Source organism: Aulonocara sp. 'chitande type north' Nkhata Bay, linkage group LG6, assembly GCF_057382095.1.
Source record: "Aulonocara sp. 'chitande type north' Nkhata Bay isolate Kocher_YH1m ecotype deep benthic linkage group LG6, A_spYH_male_GT1.1, whole genome shotgun sequence".
NCBI classification, from domain to species: Eukaryota; Metazoa; Chordata; class Actinopteri; order Cichliformes; family Cichlidae; genus Aulonocara; species Aulonocara sp. 'chitande type north' Nkhata Bay.
The window spans coordinates 1,580,680-1,602,616 of record NC_141349.1 but is presented as its reverse complement, the minus strand read 5'-3'; the positions used below and the strand labels follow the sequence as shown (position 1 = coordinate 1,602,616).

Genomic DNA, 21,937 nt, shown 5'->3' with positions numbered 1-21,937 from the left:
CATCATAATAATAAACTAAAAGCGCTGGGTCACCGACCCAGGACCATGACAATTTGTGTTTGTGGCAGTAATGTGACAAAATGTGGAAAAGAGGGACGAATACTTTTGCAAGCCACTGCAAGTACACAGAGAGATAATGAGGGGATGAGGAACAGCTGGGACAAGGGGAAACAAAACTAGACTCACTGCATATAGGACAAAGACTTTCCCAATAAAACAGACATCACAAGGGTAATCTAATAAACAAATGAACTTAGCAAACCTAAAGAACTTATAAATAAACATCGACATCTAAACAAACTAAAACTTAAAACGCTGGGTCAACAGACCCAGGAAAGTGACAGTAAAATCATTTATTATACACATTATACTTATTTTCTTAAATTGCTTATCTATTATCTGTATTTTAACTTGGGGGTCTAGGGGTGCTGCATGTTTATGATAACACACTGACAATATCAGGACAATTTTAGCCTTACTCTATCAGTGAACAGCATGCCCATGCTAACTTAAACTAGACCAGCAAGCTAACCCCATGTGTATTAAGTGTTACTTCAGAATAGGAACCAAACAAATTAACGGAACAAAATTAACTGTAACAGCAGTTTGCAAAACATTGTGACAGTTCTCAAGTGTTCCTACCTCAAATCCAGCACGTGTTGCTGTGTTTTTGTTGTTAAATGGACGAGGAGAGACCAGTGGCTGGTGAGAGGATGCAGCATTTCGTCAGTGGAGCATAGAACGACGTCTCTGATTGGTCAAAAAGTGAGTAAAGATGCATCTGATTGTTCGAAAGCGTCAACCAAAGAGCTGCTGGTCACGGCAAGATACAAACTCGCCGGAGCTCTGCGTGAACGGCACATCCAGGACCTTCAGCACTCAGGAGAGATTTATCTTGAGGTATGTATTTACCTTTGATATCCATGCGTCGACGCAAGCTCCGCGAGGTAAAGTTGTATGTTTAACAAGCTAATTAAGGTTAGTTAAACGGAATTAAAACAATACACAACCGATTTGAACAAATTGAAAGTGGTGAATGATGATAAATGCTAAAAAATTACTTAAGATTTATCTTTAACAATAGATATTAGAAGTTAAATTTAACTGTTTTTAAATTCCCACCGGAGTTAAAGGGACCTGCGGCCTTGCATGTGCTCTGCATCTTCAACTGCAGAGACAGTCAGTCTAAGCTCAGTGTAGCTAACTGCAACACACTTTTTTTTTTTCAACACAAGATATGCTTGGGGGGATTTAAATGATAATATTAATGTTTTCTTATTCAGCACAAATCAATAATATTATAGTTATTTGCTCACGGTCTGGGTCTCTGGCCCAGCGTTTCTGATGTTATTCTAAGGTTTTTGAGTTTCTTATGTTTAATGGCGGGTTAGTTGAGTTTGGCTTAACGTTATTAATATCGTTTTAAGGAGTTTATGTTAGGGCTGTATATTACCACGTTTGTATTTTCATGCCATGTTTCCTGTTTTATTTTGAAAGAGTCTGTTGCGTTCAGTTCATTAATCTCACTTCCCTGTTGTGTCAATAGAATCATTTGTGCAAGCTACTACCCTGCTGTCCCTCTGTTGTGTCTCAACCTCCAACAGGAAAGTAGAAGTCCTCATATGGTAGAACCAGTGATTGTAGTGTGTGTTACACTGTCCTCATATTGTTTTAAGCTGTGAAGGACAGGAGTGTGTTTCAGTTGCCTTCCTCATGTGGTAGGACCAACAACTCTAGTGTGTGTTACACTGTCCTCATATCGTTGGGTAGCAGAACCGTACAGTGTTAAGTTTCTATAGAATCTGGTATAAGGAAGTCAGATCCTTCTGTAATAATATTCACTGATACAAATATGATCTGTAGTTAATTAAATAGTCGGGATTTATAGCCTACTAGAGAATGTTTCTGACGTTATATTGTTGTCTTTTGTTGCAGACACCAAGTGCCGAGGTCCTGCCTCAACCTCCTTCAGACCAATTGGTGAGTGACACACCCACTTCATTCTTCCAACAGGTTACACATTATTTTTTTGTATTTGGCATCAAGTATATGTGTCAGTTGGGCCTAGTGCATAAATGAAATGCACTTTAATTGTACTAAAACAATCAGTTTTAGTCGAAGTTAACCAAAACCAACATTAGCATTAGGATAAAGTAATTGTCTATACCATTTGTTAGTCCAAACTTTCCCTTAAAGCATCAGCTTGATCTTTATTCTGACAAAATTTGATATTTTTGTCGTTTTACACATGTTTTTGTCTAAATAAGCTCCCGCTGATCAGTTTACATGATTTAATTTCTGGGGAAATAGATGGCTGTACATCAGTGTTGGGTTTAGAGCTTTTATTGACAACAGCAGGAGAAGTTAGAAGTCAGGAATGTGAACTCTACATGTGTTCAGTCGTCATGTCCTCATATTGTTTTAAGCTGTGAAGGACAGGAGTGTGTTTAAGTAGAAGTCCTCATATGGTAGGACCAGTGATTGTAGTGTGTGTGTGTTACACTGTCCTCATATTGTTTTAAGCTGTGAAGGACAGGAGTGTGTTTCAGTTGCCTTCCTCATGTGGTAGGACCAACAACTCTAGTGTGTGTTACACTGTCCTCATATCGTTGGGTAGCAGAACCGTACAGTGTTAAGTTTCTATAGAATCTGGTATAAGGAAGTCAGATCCTTCTGTAATAATATTCACTGATACAAATATGATCTGTAGTTAATTAAATAGTCGGGATTTATACTAGAGAATGTTTCTGACGTTATATTGTTGTCTTTTGTTGCAGACACCAGGTGCCGAGGTCCTGTCTCAACCTCCTTCAGACCAATTGGTGAGTGACACACCCACTTCATTCTTCCAACAGGTGAAGATGGATGTTGCAGACAGGACATATCCTAACTTTTGCAGCCGTTACGATAATAACGCGCTGTTTGCACGATGAGCACAGCTTCCAAGCTCCCCTAAATTGACCGTGCGCTTCGTGTTGTGTGTGCGCGAGTCTGTGCATTTAGTGGCGTCTGTGCAGAAATGACTAGTAAGACAAGGCTGCAAACTATTCTCACAGACTTCAAGTGTGCATTTGCATCCAAAACGATCTCTCTCTCTCCCTCCGGCTCTGTTGAGATGCCACTGGGAGAGTAACGACTGCCCCTCCCCCCCTCTGCTCAGCAAACAGGTGGCTGTTTTTGCACCCCTCCCCCCTCTGCTCTGCAAACACGTGGCTGCTTTTGCACCCCTCCCCCCTCTGCTCAACAAACACGTGGCTGCTTTTGCACCCCTCCCCTTTCTGCTGAGGGCAAAAACAAGGCTCATGTGCAAAGTGAAGCAAAATAACATTGACAGAGGTTCAGAGAAAGGAGAAAAAAAACGGAGCAGGCTCCCGTTGTTCACTTCAAGGAGGCGGCTCTACGGGCCGTTTTGTTTGTGACCGACACACACACACACAGTATGTGTGTGTGTGTGTATGTATGTATATATATATATATATATATATATATTACTCAATCACATTCACACCACTCTCTTATATCAGTTCCACTACATCAAGACTATTTTATGGTGGTCAGCTGTTTTATTGTCATGTATTTTGCATAGTAAGATAACCATGTCCTCCATTCAAAAGCACTGAAAATGTCTATGGTGGTGCTGTACCTAATATTGTGCTCATTTGATCCAAACCCTATTTTTCCTTTATTTTGAAGGCTGAGGCTTAGATCCATTAGGTATTCACGAGAAAGGCATTATCGCATGTCAGGATTACAGTATATCGAAAATATGTGACTATAATGGGAGTCAATGGGGCCCAAACGGATACAAGGGTAAAAGGAGGTAGTACATATGTGAATCTTCTTTACTATACACCACACCATAGAGGGGATCATTGAATTTCAAAAATAATCCTAAAACACACATCCTGGCCAAGTTTCATGCAACTAGTCTTTAAAATGACTGATATATTGAGAATCAAAAATCCAAAGTTACCCAAGCGGGTCCCTTTTTTCGCTAGGGTAAAACGAGGGTTAAATAGTCGGGATTTATACTAGAGAATGTTTCTGACGTTATATTGTTGTCTTTTGTTGCAGACACCAAGTGCCGAGGTCCTGTCTCAACCTCCTTCAGACCAATTGGTGAGTGACACACCCACTTCATTCTTCCAACAGGTTACACATTATTTTTTTGTATTTGGCATCAAGTATATGTGTCAGTTGGGCCTAGTGCATAAATTAAGTGCCCTTTGATTATATTAAAATAATCAGTTTGATTGAAAGTTTCCCATATTCAACATTAGCATTACTTGTTTGTGAACATCTTAGGAGAAAGAAATTGGCATATCATTTGTTAGTCCTAACTTTCCCTTTAAAGCATCAGCTTGATCTTTATTCCTACTAAATTTGATATTTCTGTGTTACATTGTCCTCAGATTGTTTTAAGTTGTGAAGGACATGAATTTGTTTTTTTTTTTTAGCCTTTCTCAATTGGTAGAACCAACAACTCTAGTTTGTGTTACATTGAAACTGAACAGCAGGGATGTTTGTCATGAAGGTAATAACACTCTATCCGATTTCAAACAATCACACTGTGATGAGTATTATTAGTAGATTATGTTCACATGTAAAATATTCATATCAAATGGTAAATATCCTATATTTATATAGCGCTTTACTAGTCCCTAAGGACCCCAAAGCGCTTTACACATCCAGTCATCCACCCATTCACACAGACATTCACACACTGGTGATGGCAGCTACATTGTAGCCACAGCCACCCTGGGGCGCACTGACAGAGGCGAGGCTGCCGGACACTGGAGCCACCGGGCCCTCTGACCACCACCAGTAGGCAACAGGTGAAGTGTCTTTCCCAAGGACACAACGACCGAGACTGTCGGAGCTGGGGCTCGAACCGGCAACCTTCTGATTACAACTCTTGAGCCACGATCGCCCCTTAGCCCCTTAATGTAGAATTACACACTGCCCAACGCTGACTTTGCCTACAATGCAGAGAAAAAAGCAAACAGACCTATTGCATGCATTGATTCTCATATTTCACTGTTACTTTTCAAAGGCTCAAGGACCAAGTATTCCGGGGGTTCCAAGCCACACGCTTTACTCAGCTGCCCTGGACAACATGAAGGGCACCTCTGCCTCAATCACCCTGGACAACAAAAACATTAGCAACACTTCACCAAGAAGGGGTAAAGGCACCCAAATACAAAATGTTTTAGGTTAATATACTTGTGATCAAAGAACAAGTTTGTTTTCAGACATGACACTATTCAGAGCTTTTATCATAAATCATTTCATCTTATTTGATTCCCAGCAGAACACAGCACTTCAAATGGTTCATTCCAAGCATCCTTAAAGGAGCAATAAGCAATATCTTTTCACTGCTAGGTGTGCTGTTTTGCACTGCCTGTGAACCAAACCAAAGTCTATGGCTGGAGATCAACACAGAGAGAGGGATTGTGACTTCATGCTGTACTCCAGATGTAATTACACCTCTAGTTCTTCACATAGTCATTTTTAATTCCTTCAACCTAAGTATGATGAATTGTGCTTATTGCTCCTTTAAAGTGCTCCAGTAGAAAGCAAGGTTTAAGAACATTTTGTATTCACATTATAAACTAGAATATTTTCTATCTTTTCTTGCATTCACATTAAGATATTTTCTTTTGTTTCCATTTATGACAGCTGGGACGGTGAGAAGCAAGTGGACAAATGATGAAGTGAAGGTTGCTGAGCGGCACGTTTCACTTCATAAAAAGCTGCAAAGTACCAGGTAAAAAGGAATGTGACTGCTGCCTCCAAGCAGAGCCGGCAGCTCTGAAAGGCAGAGACTGGGTTGTCATAAGGTACTACAGCCACAACAGGATCATAGCATTAAAAGAAAGATGCAAGAAAAAAAGAAACAAGCAAGAGAGATACTTTGTTACTTCCACAGTTATGTCAGTATTGCAGTTTTCTGTATTGCATTGTTCTTACTCATAAATCTGTGGTTTATGCTGGGTGCTTTTTGCAATTAAATGATAAAAAAGGCAGATAATGTTCCACGTTTTTATTCACATGAACATTCACTACAAAATGAATTAATGCATTACAATATCAAGACTTAAAAAGTAGACTGACCACATTTGACCCATGTCTTTTTTTTTTTTTTAAAGTCTTTACACAGCTCAGATTTACTGTTTTATTAACACATAAATGTCTGATATTTCTGTCAGAAGTTACCCAACTGGTGAGCATTACTATTGTGCATCCATGTCTATTATATTGTAATCTCAAAAGGAGCCAAGCTAAAAATGCAGAACCTACCGTTACCTGGTCCTTATAAGTCATGTATACTTGAAAATTATGTGTTTCCATGGGCTTCACAATTCACCTAAACATGAAATATCTGTGTGTGACCTTATGGTACTCATAAGTCACATAAACCTGACAGTGTCCTCACAAGTAGCATTAAATTCAGGTTTGACCAAAATTTAGCCCTAGCCAAAATCTCAACAGATGGGTGTGTTCCTGGAAGCATGGGTCAAATTTTTTGAGATTCCCATGCCTCTAGGACCTTCGGAAAGGCACGTTCCCATTTGTCACATTTTTGTCATACGTACTGATATATCACGAAAACACGTGTGTGTGTGTGTGTGTGTGTGTGTGTGTGTGTGTGTGTGTGTGTGTGTGTGTGTGTGTGTGTGTGTGTGTGTGTGTGTGTGAGTGCGTCTATGTGGTATGGATTGACATTTGACCTGCGCTGTACCTGGGCTCCGGGGACATTTCGACTTTTTGCTGTGTATTCATGTGTCCCCCTAAAACATGACTTGTAAATGCATTTTTAAGTGTCTAAATAATAATTTTTTCTACTTCTTATGAGGTCATTATTTATCTTTTGACCTGTATTTGCTTAAACTGTAGTGTAAATTCATTTATTAAACTATAATTAAAAGATTTTCTGATTTTCTTAAAAGTCCACCTATACCCCTCACCTGATTTTTGTGTATTCCAGTGTATTGCACAGCGACGTTTCGAGTTAGAGTGGATGTGTGTAGGTACTGCAATTTAATACACATTTTCAATACACACGGCCGGAAGTCATTGTGATTGGTAGGCTATATATATAGGCGGTACCTACAGGAAACGGCGCCACAACTTTCGCGCGCGTGCCCTTTAACAAGTGTATGTCGACGGCAATACGAAGACGGATTAAAAACACAAAGGTAAGCCTTTTTTAATGTAAAATGCACCATGACTTTAATACTATATGAAATTATAGGTGCACAGGCCTATATTAAACTGGTTTAATTTATGCTTTATGGACTGTTAGTGAGTCTTTGAAGAAGTAAAACGGCCCCAGCGTTTGTCATTGAGTAAATAAAATAGGGCTGACGACTAACCGCGTCAACGCGATAAAGCGGGCTAACCCGTGTTAGGATTTACTCGGTGTTAAAGCATTATTGTGGCTTAAACGTGTTAATGCCGACATCGCGACTAACGCGATTAACAATTAAACCAGCGCAGTCTGAGTCAAAATCCCTGATGTCGCTGTTAGCTAATTTCGGGCAGTTTGTCCAATGTCTGTCCATTCTGCTGACAGCCCTAAAATAAAAGCAAGGGTATAAGTGTATTTAGTCGTGTATTTATTTATATGCCTGAAGAAAAAACTTCTTACAGTTTTGATGCCTAAGCTTTCTCAGTACTTGTATCACTCTCTGCAGTCGCCATTACAGAAATGTCACATGTCGCCATTTTGAGTACTAGGCCTTTAACATTTTAAAAGAAGGCATAAATTAGCACTATGAATAAGTCAGCTGTGTTTATGCTGTAAACTACACTACTGCTAGTTCTGCTACTACTGATGATGATGACAATGATGACGATAATCGTAATACTTTATATGCTTTGGTAATACAGCCAATCGTACAGGAGAACATGCGAAGGAGACGCATTCCTCCACGGGAGGATGCAGTCTGTCATGTTTCTGCTGGAAGGGACAAACTGGGACTTGATATCCACTACATAAATGCCTTCAAAGGTAAGTTGGTCTTTAGTTTGGATTAGATTTGGAGTTTGTCACTTTGTCTTTTGTCACTCACTTGGTATGCCTCTGCAATTCAGGTCGGGGCATTTTCACGACTGTTCCATTCCAAAAAGGAGACTTTCTTTTGGAATACAGAGGTAAACTCATAACAAAAGAAGAATGTGAGCGGAGACACAGAGTTTATCATGACAGCCTGAAGGTGTTCATGTTTGAATTCAAGTTTGATGGAAAACTCTGGTGGTGCGTATTATATCAGTGTAGTTTGATTAAGATTAAATGACACATTGCTTTTGATTTATGAAAAAAAAAGCTTCCTAACTAACTAGTTAAGCTAATACTTTTTTGCCTAACCCCACAGTGTGGATGCATCTCAAGAAGATGGGTCATTAGGCAGACTTGTCAACGACAACCACATCAGTCCAAGTGCTAAGATGAAAATATTAAATATCAATGGAAAGCCCCATCTATGCTTATTTGCAAGCAGAGACATAAGTCCAGGCGAAGAAATAGACTATAATTATGGTGACTCGGATTGGCTCTGGAGATGCAAGGTATTTCTACAATTGTACTTTTTGGAACTGATAAATTGCATACCCTAAGCCATTTTTACATTTGTACCTACTCAAATTGGCTTAACGTGACTTAGGGCATCTAGTTTTTCACTGAAATTGAGTATCACCTACTGTGCCTGGGGTAACTATAGCAATGCAGCCGAGCATCCAGTGATATAAATGCCACAGCAAGCATGGACGTCAAGGTGACAAAATGCCTGCTGCTCAGTCTATACTTTAGTGTTCAATTCAGGGATCACGCTGTTAATTTTGGTCGCTATTTCAAACATTTCAGAGTTTCAAAAATGATGGCTTGGATTTTCACGAAGGAGGCGCACTCATAACTTATCGAGTGACACCATTGACCAGCCACCTGGTGGCATTCAGTCTATGTCAAATTTTCTGATCACTTTGGATCACTTGGAACCTTGGTGCAGTAGTTACTGAAAAACTACATGGTACTATAACCTACTGGAAAAACAGGGGTAGGTACTAATGGAAAACAGGCAATTGTGATGGCTGCCACATCAAAGCCCTCTAAAAGCACTAAAAAAATATCAGCAGGTATGCAGAAATAAAAAATGGCTTTCGGTTTCTAGATTTTAACAGTGATTGATGTTTAATGTGATTCTACACAGCAAAATCTCCAGTGTTAAATTAACACTGGAGAGTGTCTATAAGGGTCCACACCTCTGAGTGTTAAATACAACACTGTTGAGTGTTAAATTAACACTTTTGACAGTGTTATATGTTTAAAAGTAACCTAGTCAGTTTTGAAGATTAACAATGGCTAACACTGAGCAGTGCTGATTTTCTAACACTGGAAAATAACTCAAAATGTTAGAAATATTCCAGTGTTAGAAAATCAGCACTGCTCAGTGTTAGTCTTTGTTAATCTTCAAAACTGACTAGGTTACTTTTAAACATATAACACTGTCAAAAGTGTTAATTCAACACTCAACAGTGTTGTGTGGACCCATATAGACACTCTCTAGTGTTAATTTAACACTGGAGATTTTGCTGTGTAGCCTCTTTAGTTAGATTCATTTTAAATTTTGTCCCTTGAAGATAAATGGGCCCTAGTGACAGTTCGTTGCTGCTACAGGTGATTGTTTTACTCCTTTAGCAATGGCTTAAAAAATAAAGAAATCACACTATTTGTCTCTTAATCATAGGGCCTTAAATTCTCTATACATGACAGTGAATATTTTAAAGACAATAGCTTGAAACTTATCTTTCTCATACAGTTTATTTAATGTTTCAAAAGCCTCTTCAAAAATGCACTGTATATTCATTTTCTATCTGTTACACACGAAGACGGAGACCAGCCAGATTCAGAAGACTGTGAGCTGCCTAAAGCCGCAACCAAACAGCTTTCCAAACAATGATCTGGACCTGAAACATCCAGAGCCTGAAAGGGTAAATATAATCCAGTGTACCACTTAATGAACTAATAATTTAATCTATCATCATTCTTTATGGATGCTGTGTGTGTGTGTGTTTGGCAGTCACCTGGGTGTGATGTGATTTACATGGACCGTGGCTTGTAGGTCCTTTTCATTGTTTCAAAGTGCAAGTCTGGATAACATCTGAGTGTGTGTGTGTGTGTGTGTGTGTGTGTTAACCACCCAAATGTGACTTAGGAGGACCACACTGTTATTGGGAGACTCCGTCAAAGTTTGCTTCATGGTGACATCACTCTGGTTTTAGGAGGGGTCTTCTCGTATTTCTTGACAGTTTGACCTACAGCATGCAGAGCTGACTGCATGTGCTTTGTTTCTATGTTGAAATTTTTTGAAACTCAGGCTTGAACATTAAGATAGATAGTACTATACAACTTCTTAACTTGTTTTAGGCACTTTTTACTGCTTTAGTGCATGGGCTCTCTCTGGCTGTGTACTCTGGCTTCTTCCCACAGTCCAAAGATGTAGCTTATGGGGTTAGGTTAACTGGTGATTCAAAACTGCCCTTTGGTGTGAATGCAAATGCTTGTCCTTCCATGTTAGACTGGTGATCTGTCCAGGTTGTACTGCCCTATGGTAGCTGGTATAGGCCCCAAAACTGCTACCCCACAATCCTGATAAGGATAAGTGGAAGAGGATGGATGATTGCAAAGGAATCAGTTGTTAACTATTGTAGCCAGTATTTTTTTCAGAAGAAAACATTTCTTGAGTGGAAAGCCCCCCCCCCCCCCCCCCCCCCCCACACACACACACACACACATGCAAATTAAAAACAGAAGCACAGGCCTGCCCAGTACAGTTGCAAGAAGAGCACTTGGTCTAATCTTTGTGCCATCTTTTCTTTGTTGCAGGATCTTGATGAAGAAATGCCTCAGCAAGGCTCAGAAGCCATGCATTCTTCTTCAGTGCAAGATTTTGAAGAGGTAACATTGACCTAGGACAGATTTTAATGAATGTTTCTCATGCACGATGTGTACCTTACGCTATTTGCCGATAGTGAAATGGTCTATTCATCCTCTTGAGTGATGCATTTTTAGTAACTGTCAGATTACTGTTCTTTTGTCTTCATTCTCTATCTGTTACACACGAAGACTGAGACCAGCCAGATTCAGAAGACTGTGAGCTGCCTAAAGCCGCAACCAAACAGCTTTCCAAACAATGATCTGGACCTGAAACATCCAGAGCCTGAAAGGGTAAATATAATCCAGTGTACCACTTAATGAACTAATAATTTAATCTATCATCATTCTTTATGGATGCTGTGTGTGTGTGTGTTTGGCAGTCACCTGGGTGTGATGTGATTTACATGGACCGTGGCTTGTAGGTCCTTTTCATTGTTTCAAAGTGCAAGTCTGGATAACATCTGAGTGTGTGTGTGTGTGTGTGTGCGTTAACCACCCAAATGTGACTTAGGAGGACCACACTGTTATTGGGAGACTCCGTCAAAGTTTGCTTCATGGTGACATCACTCTGGTTTTAGGAGGGGTCTTCTCGTATTTCTTGACAGTTTGACCTACAGCATGCAGAGCTGACTGCATGTGCTTTGTTTCTATGTTGAAATTTTTTGAAACTCAGGCTTGAACATTAAGATAGATAGTACTATACAACTTCTTAACTTGTTTTAGGCACTTTTTACTGCTTTAGTGCATGGGCTCTCTCTGGCTGTGTACTCTGGCTTCTTCCCACAGTCCAAAGATGTAGCTTATGGGGTTAGGTTAACTGGTGATTCAAAACTGCCCTTTGGTGTGAATGCAAATGCTTGTCCTTCCATGTTAGACTGGTGATCTGTCCAGGTTGTACTGCCCTATGGTAGCTGGTATAGGCCCCAAAACTGCTACCCCACAATCCTGATAAGGATAAGTGGAAGAGGATGGATGATTGCAAAGGAATCAGTTGTTAACTATTGTAGCCAGTATTTTTTTCAGAAGAAAACATTTCTTGAGTGGAAAGCCCCCCCCCCACACACACACACACACACACATGCAAATTAAAGACAGAAGCACAGGCCTGCCCAGTACAGTTGCAAGAAGAGCACTTGGTCTAATCTTTGTGCCATCTTTTCTTTGTTGCAGGATCTTGATGAAGAAATGCCTCAGCAAGGCTCAGAAGCCATGCATTCTTCTTCAGTGCAAGATTTTGAAGAGGTAACATTGACCTAGGACAGATTTTAATGAATGTTTCTCATGCACGATGTGTACCTTACGCTATTTGCCGATAGTGAAATGGTCTATTCATCCTCTTGAGTGATGCATTTTTAGTAACTGTCAGATTACTGTTCTTTTGTCTTCATTCTCTATCTGTTACACACGAAGACTGAGACCAGCCAGATTCAGAAGACTGTGAGCTGCCTAAAGCCGCAACCAAACAGCTTTCCAAACAATGATCTGGACCTGAAACATCCAGAGCCTGAAAGGGTAAATATAATCCAGTGTACCACTTAATGAACTAATAATTTAATCTATCATCATTCTTTATGGATGCTGTGTGTGTGTGTGTTTGGCAGTCACCTGGGTGTGATGTGATTTACATGGACCGTGGCTTGTAGGTCCTTTTCATTGTTTCAAAGTGCAAGTCTGGATAACATCTGAGTGTGTGTGTGTGTGTGCGTTAACCACCCAAATGTGACTTAGGAGGACCACACTGTTATTGGGAGACTCCGTCAAAGTTTGCTTCATGGTGACATCACTCTGGTTTTAGGAGGGGTCTTCTCGTATTTCTTGACAGTTTGACCTACAGCATGCAGAGCTGACTGCATGTGCTTTGTTTCTATGTTGAAATTTTTTGAAACTCAGGCTTGAACATTAAGATAGATAGTACTATACAACTTCTTAACTTGTTTTAGGCACTTTTTACTGCTTTAGTGCATGGGCTCTCTCTGGCTGTGTACTCTGGCTTCTTCCCACAGTCCAAAGATGTAGCTTATGGGGTTAGGTTAACTGGTGATTCAAAACTGCCCTTTGGTGTGAATGCAAATGCTTGTCCTTCCATGTTAGACTGGTGATCTGTCCAGGTTGTACTGCCCTATGGTAGCTGGTATAGGCCCCAAAACTGCTACCCCACAATCCTGATAAGGATAAGTGGAAGAGGATGGATGATTGCAAAGGAATCAGTTGTTAACTATTGTAGCCAGTATTTTTTTCAGAAGAAAACATTTCTTGAGTGGAAAGCCCCCCCACACACACACACACATGCAAATTAAAGACAGAAGCACAGGCCTGCCCAGTACAGTTGCAAGAAGAGCACTTGGTCTAATCTTTGTGCCATCTTTTCTTTGTTGCAGGATCTTGATGAAGAAATGCCTCAGCAAGGCTCAGAAGCCATGCATTCTTCTTCAGTGCAAGATTTTGAAGAGGTAACATTGACCTAGGACAGATTTTAATGAATGTTTCTCATGCACGATGTGTACCTTACGCTATTTGCCGATAGTGAAATGGTCTATTCATCCTCTTGAGTGATGCATTTTTAGTAACTGTCAGATTACTGTTCTTTTGTCTTCATTCTCTATCTGTTACACACGAAGACTGAGACCAGCCAGATTCAGAAGACTGTGAGCTGCCTAAAGCCGCAACCAAACAGCTTTCCAAACAATGATCTGGACCTGAAACATCCAGAGCCTGAAAGGGTAAATATAATCCAGTGTACCACTTAATGAACTAATAATTTAATCTATCATCATTCTTTATGGATGCTGTGTGTGTGTGTGTTTGGCAGTCACCTGGGTGTGATGTGATTTACATGGACCGTGGCTTGTAGGTCCTTTTCATTGTTTCAAAGTGCAAGTCTGGATAACATCTGAGTGTGTGTGTGTGTGTGTGTGTGTGTGTTAACCACCCAAATGTGACTTAGGAGGACCACACTGTTATTGGGGGACTCCGTCAAAGTTTGCTTCATGGTGACATCACTCTGGTTTTAGGAGGGGTCTTCTCGTATGTCTTGACAGTTTGACCTACAGCATGCAGAGCTGACTGCATGTGCTTTGTTTCTATGTTGAAATTTTTTGAAACTCAGGCTTGAACATTAAGATAGATAGTACTATACAACTTCTTAACTTGTTTTAGGCACTTTTTACTGCTTTAGTGCATGGGCTCTCTCTGGCTGTGTACTCTGGCTTCTTCCCACAGTCCAAAGATGTAGCTTATGGGGTTAGGTTAACTGGTGATTCAAAACTGCCCTTTGGTGTGAATGCAAATGCTTGTCCTTCCATGTTAGACTGGCGATCTGTCCAGGTTGTACTGCCCTATGGTAGCTGGTATAGGCCCCAAAACTGCTACCCCACAATCCTGATAAGGATAAGTGGAAGAGGATGGATGATTGCAAAGGAATCAGTTGTTAATTATTGTAGCCAGTATTTTTTTCAGAAGAAAACATTTCTTGAGTGGAAAGCCCCCCCCCCCCCCCCCCCCCCCCCCACACACACACACACACACACATGCAAATTAAAGACAGAAGCACAGGCCTGCCCAGTACAGTTGCAAGAAGAGCACTTGGTCTAATCTTTGTGCCATCTTTTCTTTGTTGTAGGATCTTGATGAAGAAATGCCTCAGCAAGGCTCAGAAGCCATGCATTCTTCTTCAGTGCAAGATTTTGAAGAGGTAACATTGACCTAGGACAGATTTTAATGAATGTTTCTCATGCACGATGTGTACCTTACGCCATTTGCCGATAGTGAAATGGTCTATTCATCCTCTTGAGTGATGCATTTTTAGTAACTGTCAGATTACTGTTCTTTTGTCTTCATTCTCTATCTGTTACACACGAAGACTGAGACCAGCCAGATTCAGAAGACTGTGAGCTGCCTAAAGCCGCAACCAAACAGCTTTCCAAACAATGATCTGGACCTGAAACATCCAGAGCCTGAAAGGGTAAATATAATCCAGTGTACCACTTAATGAACTAATAATTTAATCTATCATCATTCTTTATGGATGCTGTGTGTGTGTGTGTGTTTGGCAGTCACCTGGGTGTGATGTGATTTACATGGACGAAGTTTATTAGTTGATATCTGCAACTGAATTGAAAACACACCTTTCCAACTGTCCAAAATAAATAAATGTTGCAATATTTTGCTAACAGTGTCACAATCATCGTCTGGTGTGCACAACAATATCATCTTTGGACAAGTGCATTCAGTGTGTGGGACCGGTTTCCTCCCTCAAGTGGCTTGGCTTTAAGTGCAAAGGTGAGACATTTAGTGAATAGGTACAGTGTATAGTAAAAAGCATTAATAGAGTTCAACAAGTTAAGACGTGCTGAAATGAACACTGCTCCCTTTTTAATTAATGGGTGGTCACGTCTAATTAAAGAAATGCAGTATTACCTCATTGGTGCAGGACCTTGTAAAAATGGTATACTTGGGATTGTCCTCAATTCCCCATTCCATAACATAAACTGCTCAAAATAATAAAGGGAACACTTAAACAATGCGATGTTACTCCAAGTCAGTCACACTTCTGTGAAATCAAACTGTTCACTTAGGAAGTAACACTGACAACCAGTTTCACATGCTGTTTTGCAAATAGAGTAGACAACAAGTGGAAATTATAGTCAATTCACCATAATAAAGGACTGGTTCTGCAGGTGGTGACCACAGACCACTTCTCAGCACCTATGCTTTCTGGCTGATGTTATGGTCACTTTTGAATGCTGGCGGTGATTTCATTTTAGTGGTAGCATGAGACAGTCTACAACCCACACAAGGGGCTCAGGTAGTGCAGCTCATCTAGCGTAGCACATCAATGTGAGCTGTGGCAAGAAGGTTTGCTGTGTCTGTTAGTGTAGTGTCCAGAGCATGGAGGTGCTACCTGGATGTGGAGTAGGCCATAGGAGGGCAACAACCCAGCAGCAGGACCGCTACCTCCACCTTTGTGCAAGGAGGAACAAGAGGAGCCCTGCAAAATGACCTCAAACAGGCCACAAATGTGCATCTGTCTGCTCAAATGGTCAGAAACTGACTTCATGAGGGTGGCTTGAGGGTCCAGCATCCACAGGTGGGGATTGAGCTTGCAGTCCAACACCATGCAGGATGTTTGGCATTTGCCAGAAAACACAAAGTTTGGCAACTTCAGCACGGGCACCCTATGCTCCTCACAGCTGAAAGGAGGTTCAAACTGAGCACGTGACAGTCTGGAGATGCCGTGGGGAATGTTCTGCTGCCTGCAACATCCTCCAGCATGATCATATTGGCAGTGGGTCAGTAATGGTGAGGGGTGGCATTTCTGTGCCTGCCAGAGAGCCTGACTGTCATTGGGTAACAAGATGAGGTCCTCGGACCCTTTGTGAGACCACATGCTGGTGCATTTGGCCCTGGGGTCCACCTAATGCGAGACGACACTGGGCCTCATGTGGCTGGAGTATGTCAGCAGTTCCTCCATGACAAAGGCATTGATGCTATGGACTGGCCCGCCTGTTCCCCAGACCTGAATCCAATTGAGCACATCTGGGACATCATGTCTCACTCCATCCACCACAAACTGTCCAGGGGTTGGCAGATGCTTTAGTCCAGGTCTTGGAGGAGATCCTTCAGGAGACCATCCGCCACCTCATCCCGAGCATGCCCAGGCATTGTAGGGAAGTCGTACAGGCATCTGGAGGCCACACACATTCAACTACACACTTTCATGCCACTCAACTACCTAAAGAACAAAGTATTTAATAAGAATAATTCCTTCATTCACATCTGGGATGTCCTTTTTTTGGGGGGGGGGGGGGAGGGGGATTAGCAGTGTATGTGTAGTCATTAAAATATCCTTAATGTGAACAGTTTTTTTTTTTTTTTTTTTTTCAGCATTTGACATTACTGCAATGCTTTGACAAAAAACTACTTCACTTAAATAGAACTGCAAAGCTAAATTAAGTCTATCAAAATGTGTTTCAGTTTGTTTAGGGGTCTGGCACAAATCTTGCCTTGCAAAATTGGCAAATCAGAATTGCCACCAGTCAACACAGGTGTGTATCCCATTCATATTTGGCTTGACTTTTTTTCAGTTTATTTTTTACCTGTCTAAAGTATTGATCAATTAAAAAAACTTTTGTTCTTACATTCCAGAAAGAAGAAATTTCTGAATATTCAGGGGAGGATGGATTGCCACATTCAGTTCTGGATCAAATATCAAGCGATGATGATGGCAACCACAGCATATCAGAAGAAGAATATGTGCCAGATTCAGAGTCATATGATGAAGATTCAGATGAAGACATCTCATTATTGCCAAGCACATCAAAAGGTCTGCTATGCCAAGATGACATCTCCAAAGCGCATGAACAATCAGATTCAACGAATTTAATCCACAACTTGACAAAGGACAAGCCACAAGATAAAAGTGAGCTTTGCGAAACTGAATCAGAAAAAATGACTTTAAGTAAAAGAAATTACTGCTATTTTTGTGGCAAACCACAAGCTAAAATTTCCCGCCACCTGAAAACGCACAAAACGGCTCCTGATGTTGTGCATGCATTTTCCCTGCCTAGAGACTCAAACGAGCGTAAAAGTCTGTTAGAGAAATTGAGAAATAAGGGAAATTTTAAGCATAATGCTGCAGTTTTGCATGGTGGAGTGGGACCACTGAAAGTGAAGAGAAGACCCAAGATTAAAGCAGTAGAGGGAAAGTTTGCTCATTGCTTTTATTGTCAAGGGATGTATGTTCGCAAGGATCTTTGGAGACATGTCCGCAGATGTCCTAACAAACCAAAAGATGACACGGATAAAGAACCTGGAAGAACCAAAGTACTCGGCCTGGCTTTAACTCTGGAGTCTCAGTGTTATCCGCAGGTGTCAAGTGGAGTCTGGAAGGTTCTTGCTGTTATGAAACAAGATGAGATTGCCTCAGCTGTGCGAAATGACTTTACTGTTATTCAGTTTGCCCAGTCCCTCTACAATAAACATGGACAAGACCCTACAAAGTATGATTATATACGACAGAAGCTTCGTGAAGCGGGACGTTTGTTGTTGTGTCTGCGCACAGAATTCTCAGTGCATAACATGGAAGAAGCTATTAAGCCTGCTAATTTCCAGAGAGTTGTGCAAGCAGTAAAGAAAGTTTCAGGTTTTGATGAAGAGACACTGTCATACAAAACTCCAAGCCTTGCGCTGAAACTGGGACATACACTGCATAAAATGTCTGACATTATCCATTGTCGTGCCCTCATGACAGAGGATGAAGCCCTAATCAAGTCCACTGATGCGTTCAAGAAGTTGTATGTCTCCAAATGGTCTGAGATGGTGTCTCACCGTGCCTTGAACACATTGAGTGAGGCAAAGTTTAACAAGCCATCAACATTGCCCTTTACAGAAGATGTTCGGATTCTCCATCACTACCTTCAAAAATCTGCAGAAAGTGCCTTTTGCAGCTTGGAGAACGAAGCCACAGCTCAGAATTATGCCCAACTTGCACAAGTTACACTCTCACAAATCATTGTGTTCAACCGAAGACGTTCTGGAGAGGTTTCAAAGATGCGCCTCAAAAGTTTTCTTGAAAGAGACAAAACAGCACTCCACACAGATGTTGCCATGGGGCTCTCAGAAATGGAACAGAGACTCTGTAACTATTTCTGTAGAATAGAAATAATGGGAAAAAGGGACAGAAATGTTCCAGTTCTGCTAACACCAAGCATGCTGGATGCTCTGTCACTACTGGTTAGTAGGAGGCCTGACTGTGGTATTTGTGCCACTAATATCTACCTCTTTGCAAGACCCCGATCAATGAGTCATTACAGAGGAATGGACTCCTTGCGTGTTCATGCACACCAGTGTGGAGCAAAGCAGCCTGAGTATCTAAGATCGACACAGCTCAGAAAACATGTTGCCACACTCTCACAAGTCCTTAATTTGAAAAACAACGAACTTGATCAGGTTGCAGATTTCCTGGGTCATGATATCCGCGTTCACCGCGAATTCTACAGATTACCAGTTCCCACAACACAGCTGGCCAAGATTTCCAAACTGCTTTTAACACTGGAAAAAGGACAACTTTCCCAGATCCAGGGGAAATCACTGGATGAGATCAAAATAGAAGGTTTGTATTGAAAGGAGCAAATATTAGGGCAGTAGTTGAATATTATGCTTTATCAACAGAATTAAAACCTAAAAGCACAGACCATTCTGTTAAATGTCCATGATTTAAGGTTCTTGAAGTCTATTGTTTCATCACTTTGCAACATTTGGCAAACTGCAGAGTGGTGGCCTTAAATAGTAAAACTATGTACTATAATTTCCAGTATTTGTTCTGTATTTTGTCATATCTCGTTGTTAATGTGAGGTTTTTGGGGGGTTTGTGTTTGGTTTTTTGGGGGGGTTTTCCCACAATTTCTCAGATGAAATTGCATTAAGTGATGCTGAAACAAAGGACAGTGAGAGTGAATCAGATGATGATGACACAGCACTCACAATGTTGGCGTGTGGCACCAGTGAGCCTGTACATGCAGTAGCTGATTCCACAAACACAGCGCAGCTCCAAGACACTGTAGATTGTGGTAAGTTACCACTAGCTTGGTTTCTGTGGATAAAATGTTTGTTACAAATATTAAAACTTAATCAAATTGTGTAATCAGCAGATGAAGGACCACTCACAATGCCTGCAGCAAGTGAGACTGCTGCTCCCTCTGAAGGTAAGGGGTGCAGTTGGTTCTCTAAGCTTATTATTGTTTCATCACTTTGCAACATATGGCAAACTGCAGAGTGGTGGCAAAAAGTCACTTGGATGAGTGACAAAATGTTTCTCCCACTGAAAACGCTACGTCCAGATTAACAGAATCAACGTTTTGGGATTTACTTACCTGGATGATTGAGCATGCATCAAGAGACTTTTATTCAACTTTTTATTCAGTCTTTTATTCACAGCGGAACACTAAATGTCTCATTTTAGAAATTTGATAAATTTTCAAAGAGAATTTTAGCTCGTTTTGATATTGATGGTAGCAACACATTTCAGAAGTTAGTACAGGGTAGCATCCATTCTTTTAACCACCAAATGTTTTTTGTTTTTTTTGTTTGTTTTTTTGTTTGTTTTAACTACTACTACTTTATATATCTTCCAGAGAAAAATGCTGCTCAATCCCACAATTCCCGAAGAGCTCCCAAAAACATGTGGTCCAAGGCTGAGGTTGCTGCAGTGATGAGGCATTTTAAAGACCACATAAACGAAGGGAAACTAGCCACCAAAAATGAATGCAGTCATTGCAAATTGGTAGAAGATCCGGTGTTGGCAGGAAGAACAGTTCAAAACATAAGAGATTTTGTAAGAAACAGAGGATTAACTGCAAAAAGGCAGAAAAAAATGAACTAAAATAACTGTTTAGAGAGCTGTGGTTTTACATCTTGGTCAGATTGCCAATTGTTGTTAACACTGATGTTCTGTTTAAAGAAAAAAAAGTTCTTGTTAAATACAGAAGTAGTTTGTATTTCATAATTTTTACATTTAATTTATTTAGGGTTTTTTTTGACGGGTTATATTTAAAATAAAAAATTATAAATGCATATTTTCTCCCCTTAATATTTACCTTTAAACTATTAAAATTCATTTGAAATGTTTTTAATTTTTCTGTTTTCTATATTTTTATATTTCTGTGGGAAGCGTGGGCATTTTTGTCCATAGATTTCTTTTTTTATTTATGGTTAAAATTAATGTTCAGATCCAAGAACACTAATAAAATGATGTTCCAGTAATCCTGTGTCCTGTCAGATGTGTATTCATGGTAATGATGAGCTATTTACATATTACATCATTGTCCCTTTAAAGACCCAATATTGTTTTTTTTGGACCTCATAAAACACATTGTTGTCAAGTGGACAATGTCTCCAGAAAACACAATAGAGTCTGGTTGGTGTGTATCAGTGTATCTAGACTTCTATAGGGAGTGTATGAGGTCTGAAGTGACCCAAATTTTTTTCAGATTTTTTCGAACACTTTAACCTCGCTCCCTTGGCTCTAAGTCCTTTCAAAAGGGTAGTCCACTTAAACCACCACCGGGCGGATTGACGTAGTATAGTCCCGCCATACCACATAGACCCGTGTGTGTGTGTGTGTGTGTGTGTGTGTGTGTGTGTGTGTGTGTGTGTGTGTGTGTGAGAGACACCCCATAAATAACTTCCCTAAACCTGCTGGTCTGGAAGTCCAACAGTTCATCTAAGCAAAAGGCACTTAGCCTAAAACAACTACAGCCACGTTTATCCTGCCATAAAACAATAAGACAAGGTACGACCTCTTCCCATGCTCCCAGGATGTAGGCAGCCTGCTAAAGATCACACATCCTATCACTACACAATTGATTATACACCTCTAAGCATATATGGTTAAATATTTCTAAGCATAAATGACAATCAACAATACAAAACCTAACAATTTCTCTGACTTAGTCTCAAAGAGTAGAGGTAACCCCAAGGTACTTTTTGATACCATTAGTGATATTGTTGCTCCAGCTCCACCAGCTGTCCCAATTTCATCAAATGATGACTGAAAAATTTCTTTCTTTCTTTGTTGAAAAAGTTAGTAAGGTGAGGAACAATATCTCTCCTTCTGTGTACCTCTTGTCTTCTCCAAATTCTTCTAGGCCTGTGTTAGAATGATATTACTTGACGTGCTTTAATACGAAGCACTCCGGGTCATCTTAAAAAGGTAAGCACCACCTTTAATCAAAAGTGTGCACATTGGAGCTTATCTAAATTGTCTGTTCGCTAAGTTGTTGTCAATTTGCTGCAGTAGACAAAGAGGCGGTGTGTGATCCATCCCAATGCATTAGAGCAACTAAATTGTGAGTATAATAAGTAAATAAGCCGAGTAAACGAATTGGTTGTTGTGGATAACGACTGAAATTAAGAGAGTAGGAGTAATTATCCTTAGGCATGGTTGCTCCACTCACTTTGGACGCGAGGCGAGACCCGTGGGACGGGAACTAGGGTGGCAATCTG

General features: G+C 40.5%; 1 protein-coding gene and 1 long non-coding RNA gene across 4 annotated transcripts; both read left to right on the top strand.

The window, feature by feature from the left end:
• Positions 1 to 4,073: 4,073 nt before the first annotated feature.
• Positions 4,074 to 6,511, top strand: LOC147326971 (uncharacterized). The gene is made up of 3 exons (XR_015130010.1): positions 4,074 to 4,119; positions 5,054 to 5,183; positions 5,680 to 6,511. It is a non-coding gene; the product is annotated as an uncharacterized LOC147326971 (long non-coding RNA).
• A 121-nt stretch (positions 6,512 to 6,632) lies between these two features.
• LOC147326970 (uncharacterized) lies at positions 6,633 to 20,695 on the top strand. Of its 3 annotated transcripts, XM_086294564.1 has the most exons (17): positions 6,633 to 7,199; positions 7,894 to 8,014; positions 8,098 to 8,260; positions 8,379 to 8,571; positions 9,889 to 9,990; positions 10,886 to 10,957; positions 11,126 to 11,227; positions 12,107 to 12,178; positions 12,347 to 12,448; positions 13,315 to 13,386; positions 13,555 to 13,656; positions 14,556 to 14,627; positions 14,796 to 14,897; positions 15,109 to 15,214; positions 19,345 to 19,503; positions 19,582 to 19,638; positions 20,068 to 20,695. In XM_086294564.1, the coding sequence occupies exons 1-17, from the start codon at positions 7,161 to 7,163 to the stop codon at positions 20,313 to 20,315; spliced, it is 1,884 nt and encodes a 627-aa protein (XP_086150690.1). In that variant the 5' UTR covers positions 6,633 to 7,160; the 3' UTR covers positions 20,316 to 20,695. The 3 variants fall into 3 exon arrangements, with proteins under 3 accessions (XP_086150690.1, XP_086150689.1, XP_086150688.1); XM_086294563.1 differs by lacking the exons at positions 6,633 to 7,199; positions 7,894 to 8,014; positions 8,098 to 8,260; ... (6 more) ...; positions 13,315 to 13,386; positions 13,555 to 13,656 and adding exons at positions 16,910 to 16,980; positions 17,081 to 19,046 and having other exon boundaries at positions 14,561 to 14,627; positions 19,585 to 19,638; XM_086294562.1 differs by lacking the exons at positions 6,633 to 7,199; positions 7,894 to 8,014; positions 8,098 to 8,260; ... (6 more) ...; positions 13,315 to 13,386; positions 13,555 to 13,656 and adding exons at positions 16,910 to 16,980; positions 17,081 to 19,046 and having other exon boundaries at positions 14,561 to 14,627.
• The last annotated feature ends 1,242 nt before the right edge of the window (positions 20,696 to 21,937 follow it).

Bases quoted from the DNA above. Each gene is read 5' to 3' on its own strand.
- LOC147326970 (XM_086294562.1), top strand. From the start codon at position 14,571: ATGCCTCAGCAAGGCTCAGAAGCCATGCATTCTTCTTCAGTGCAAGAT. The intron at 16,981-17,080 runs GTGTGTATCCCA...CTTACATTCCAG, and splicing joins ATTGCCACCAGTCAACACAG to AAAGAAGAAATTTCTGAATA. The intron at 19,639-20,067 runs GTAAGGGGTGCA...TATATCTTCCAG, and splicing joins GACTGCTGCTCCCTCTGAAG to AGAAAAATGCTGCTCAATCC.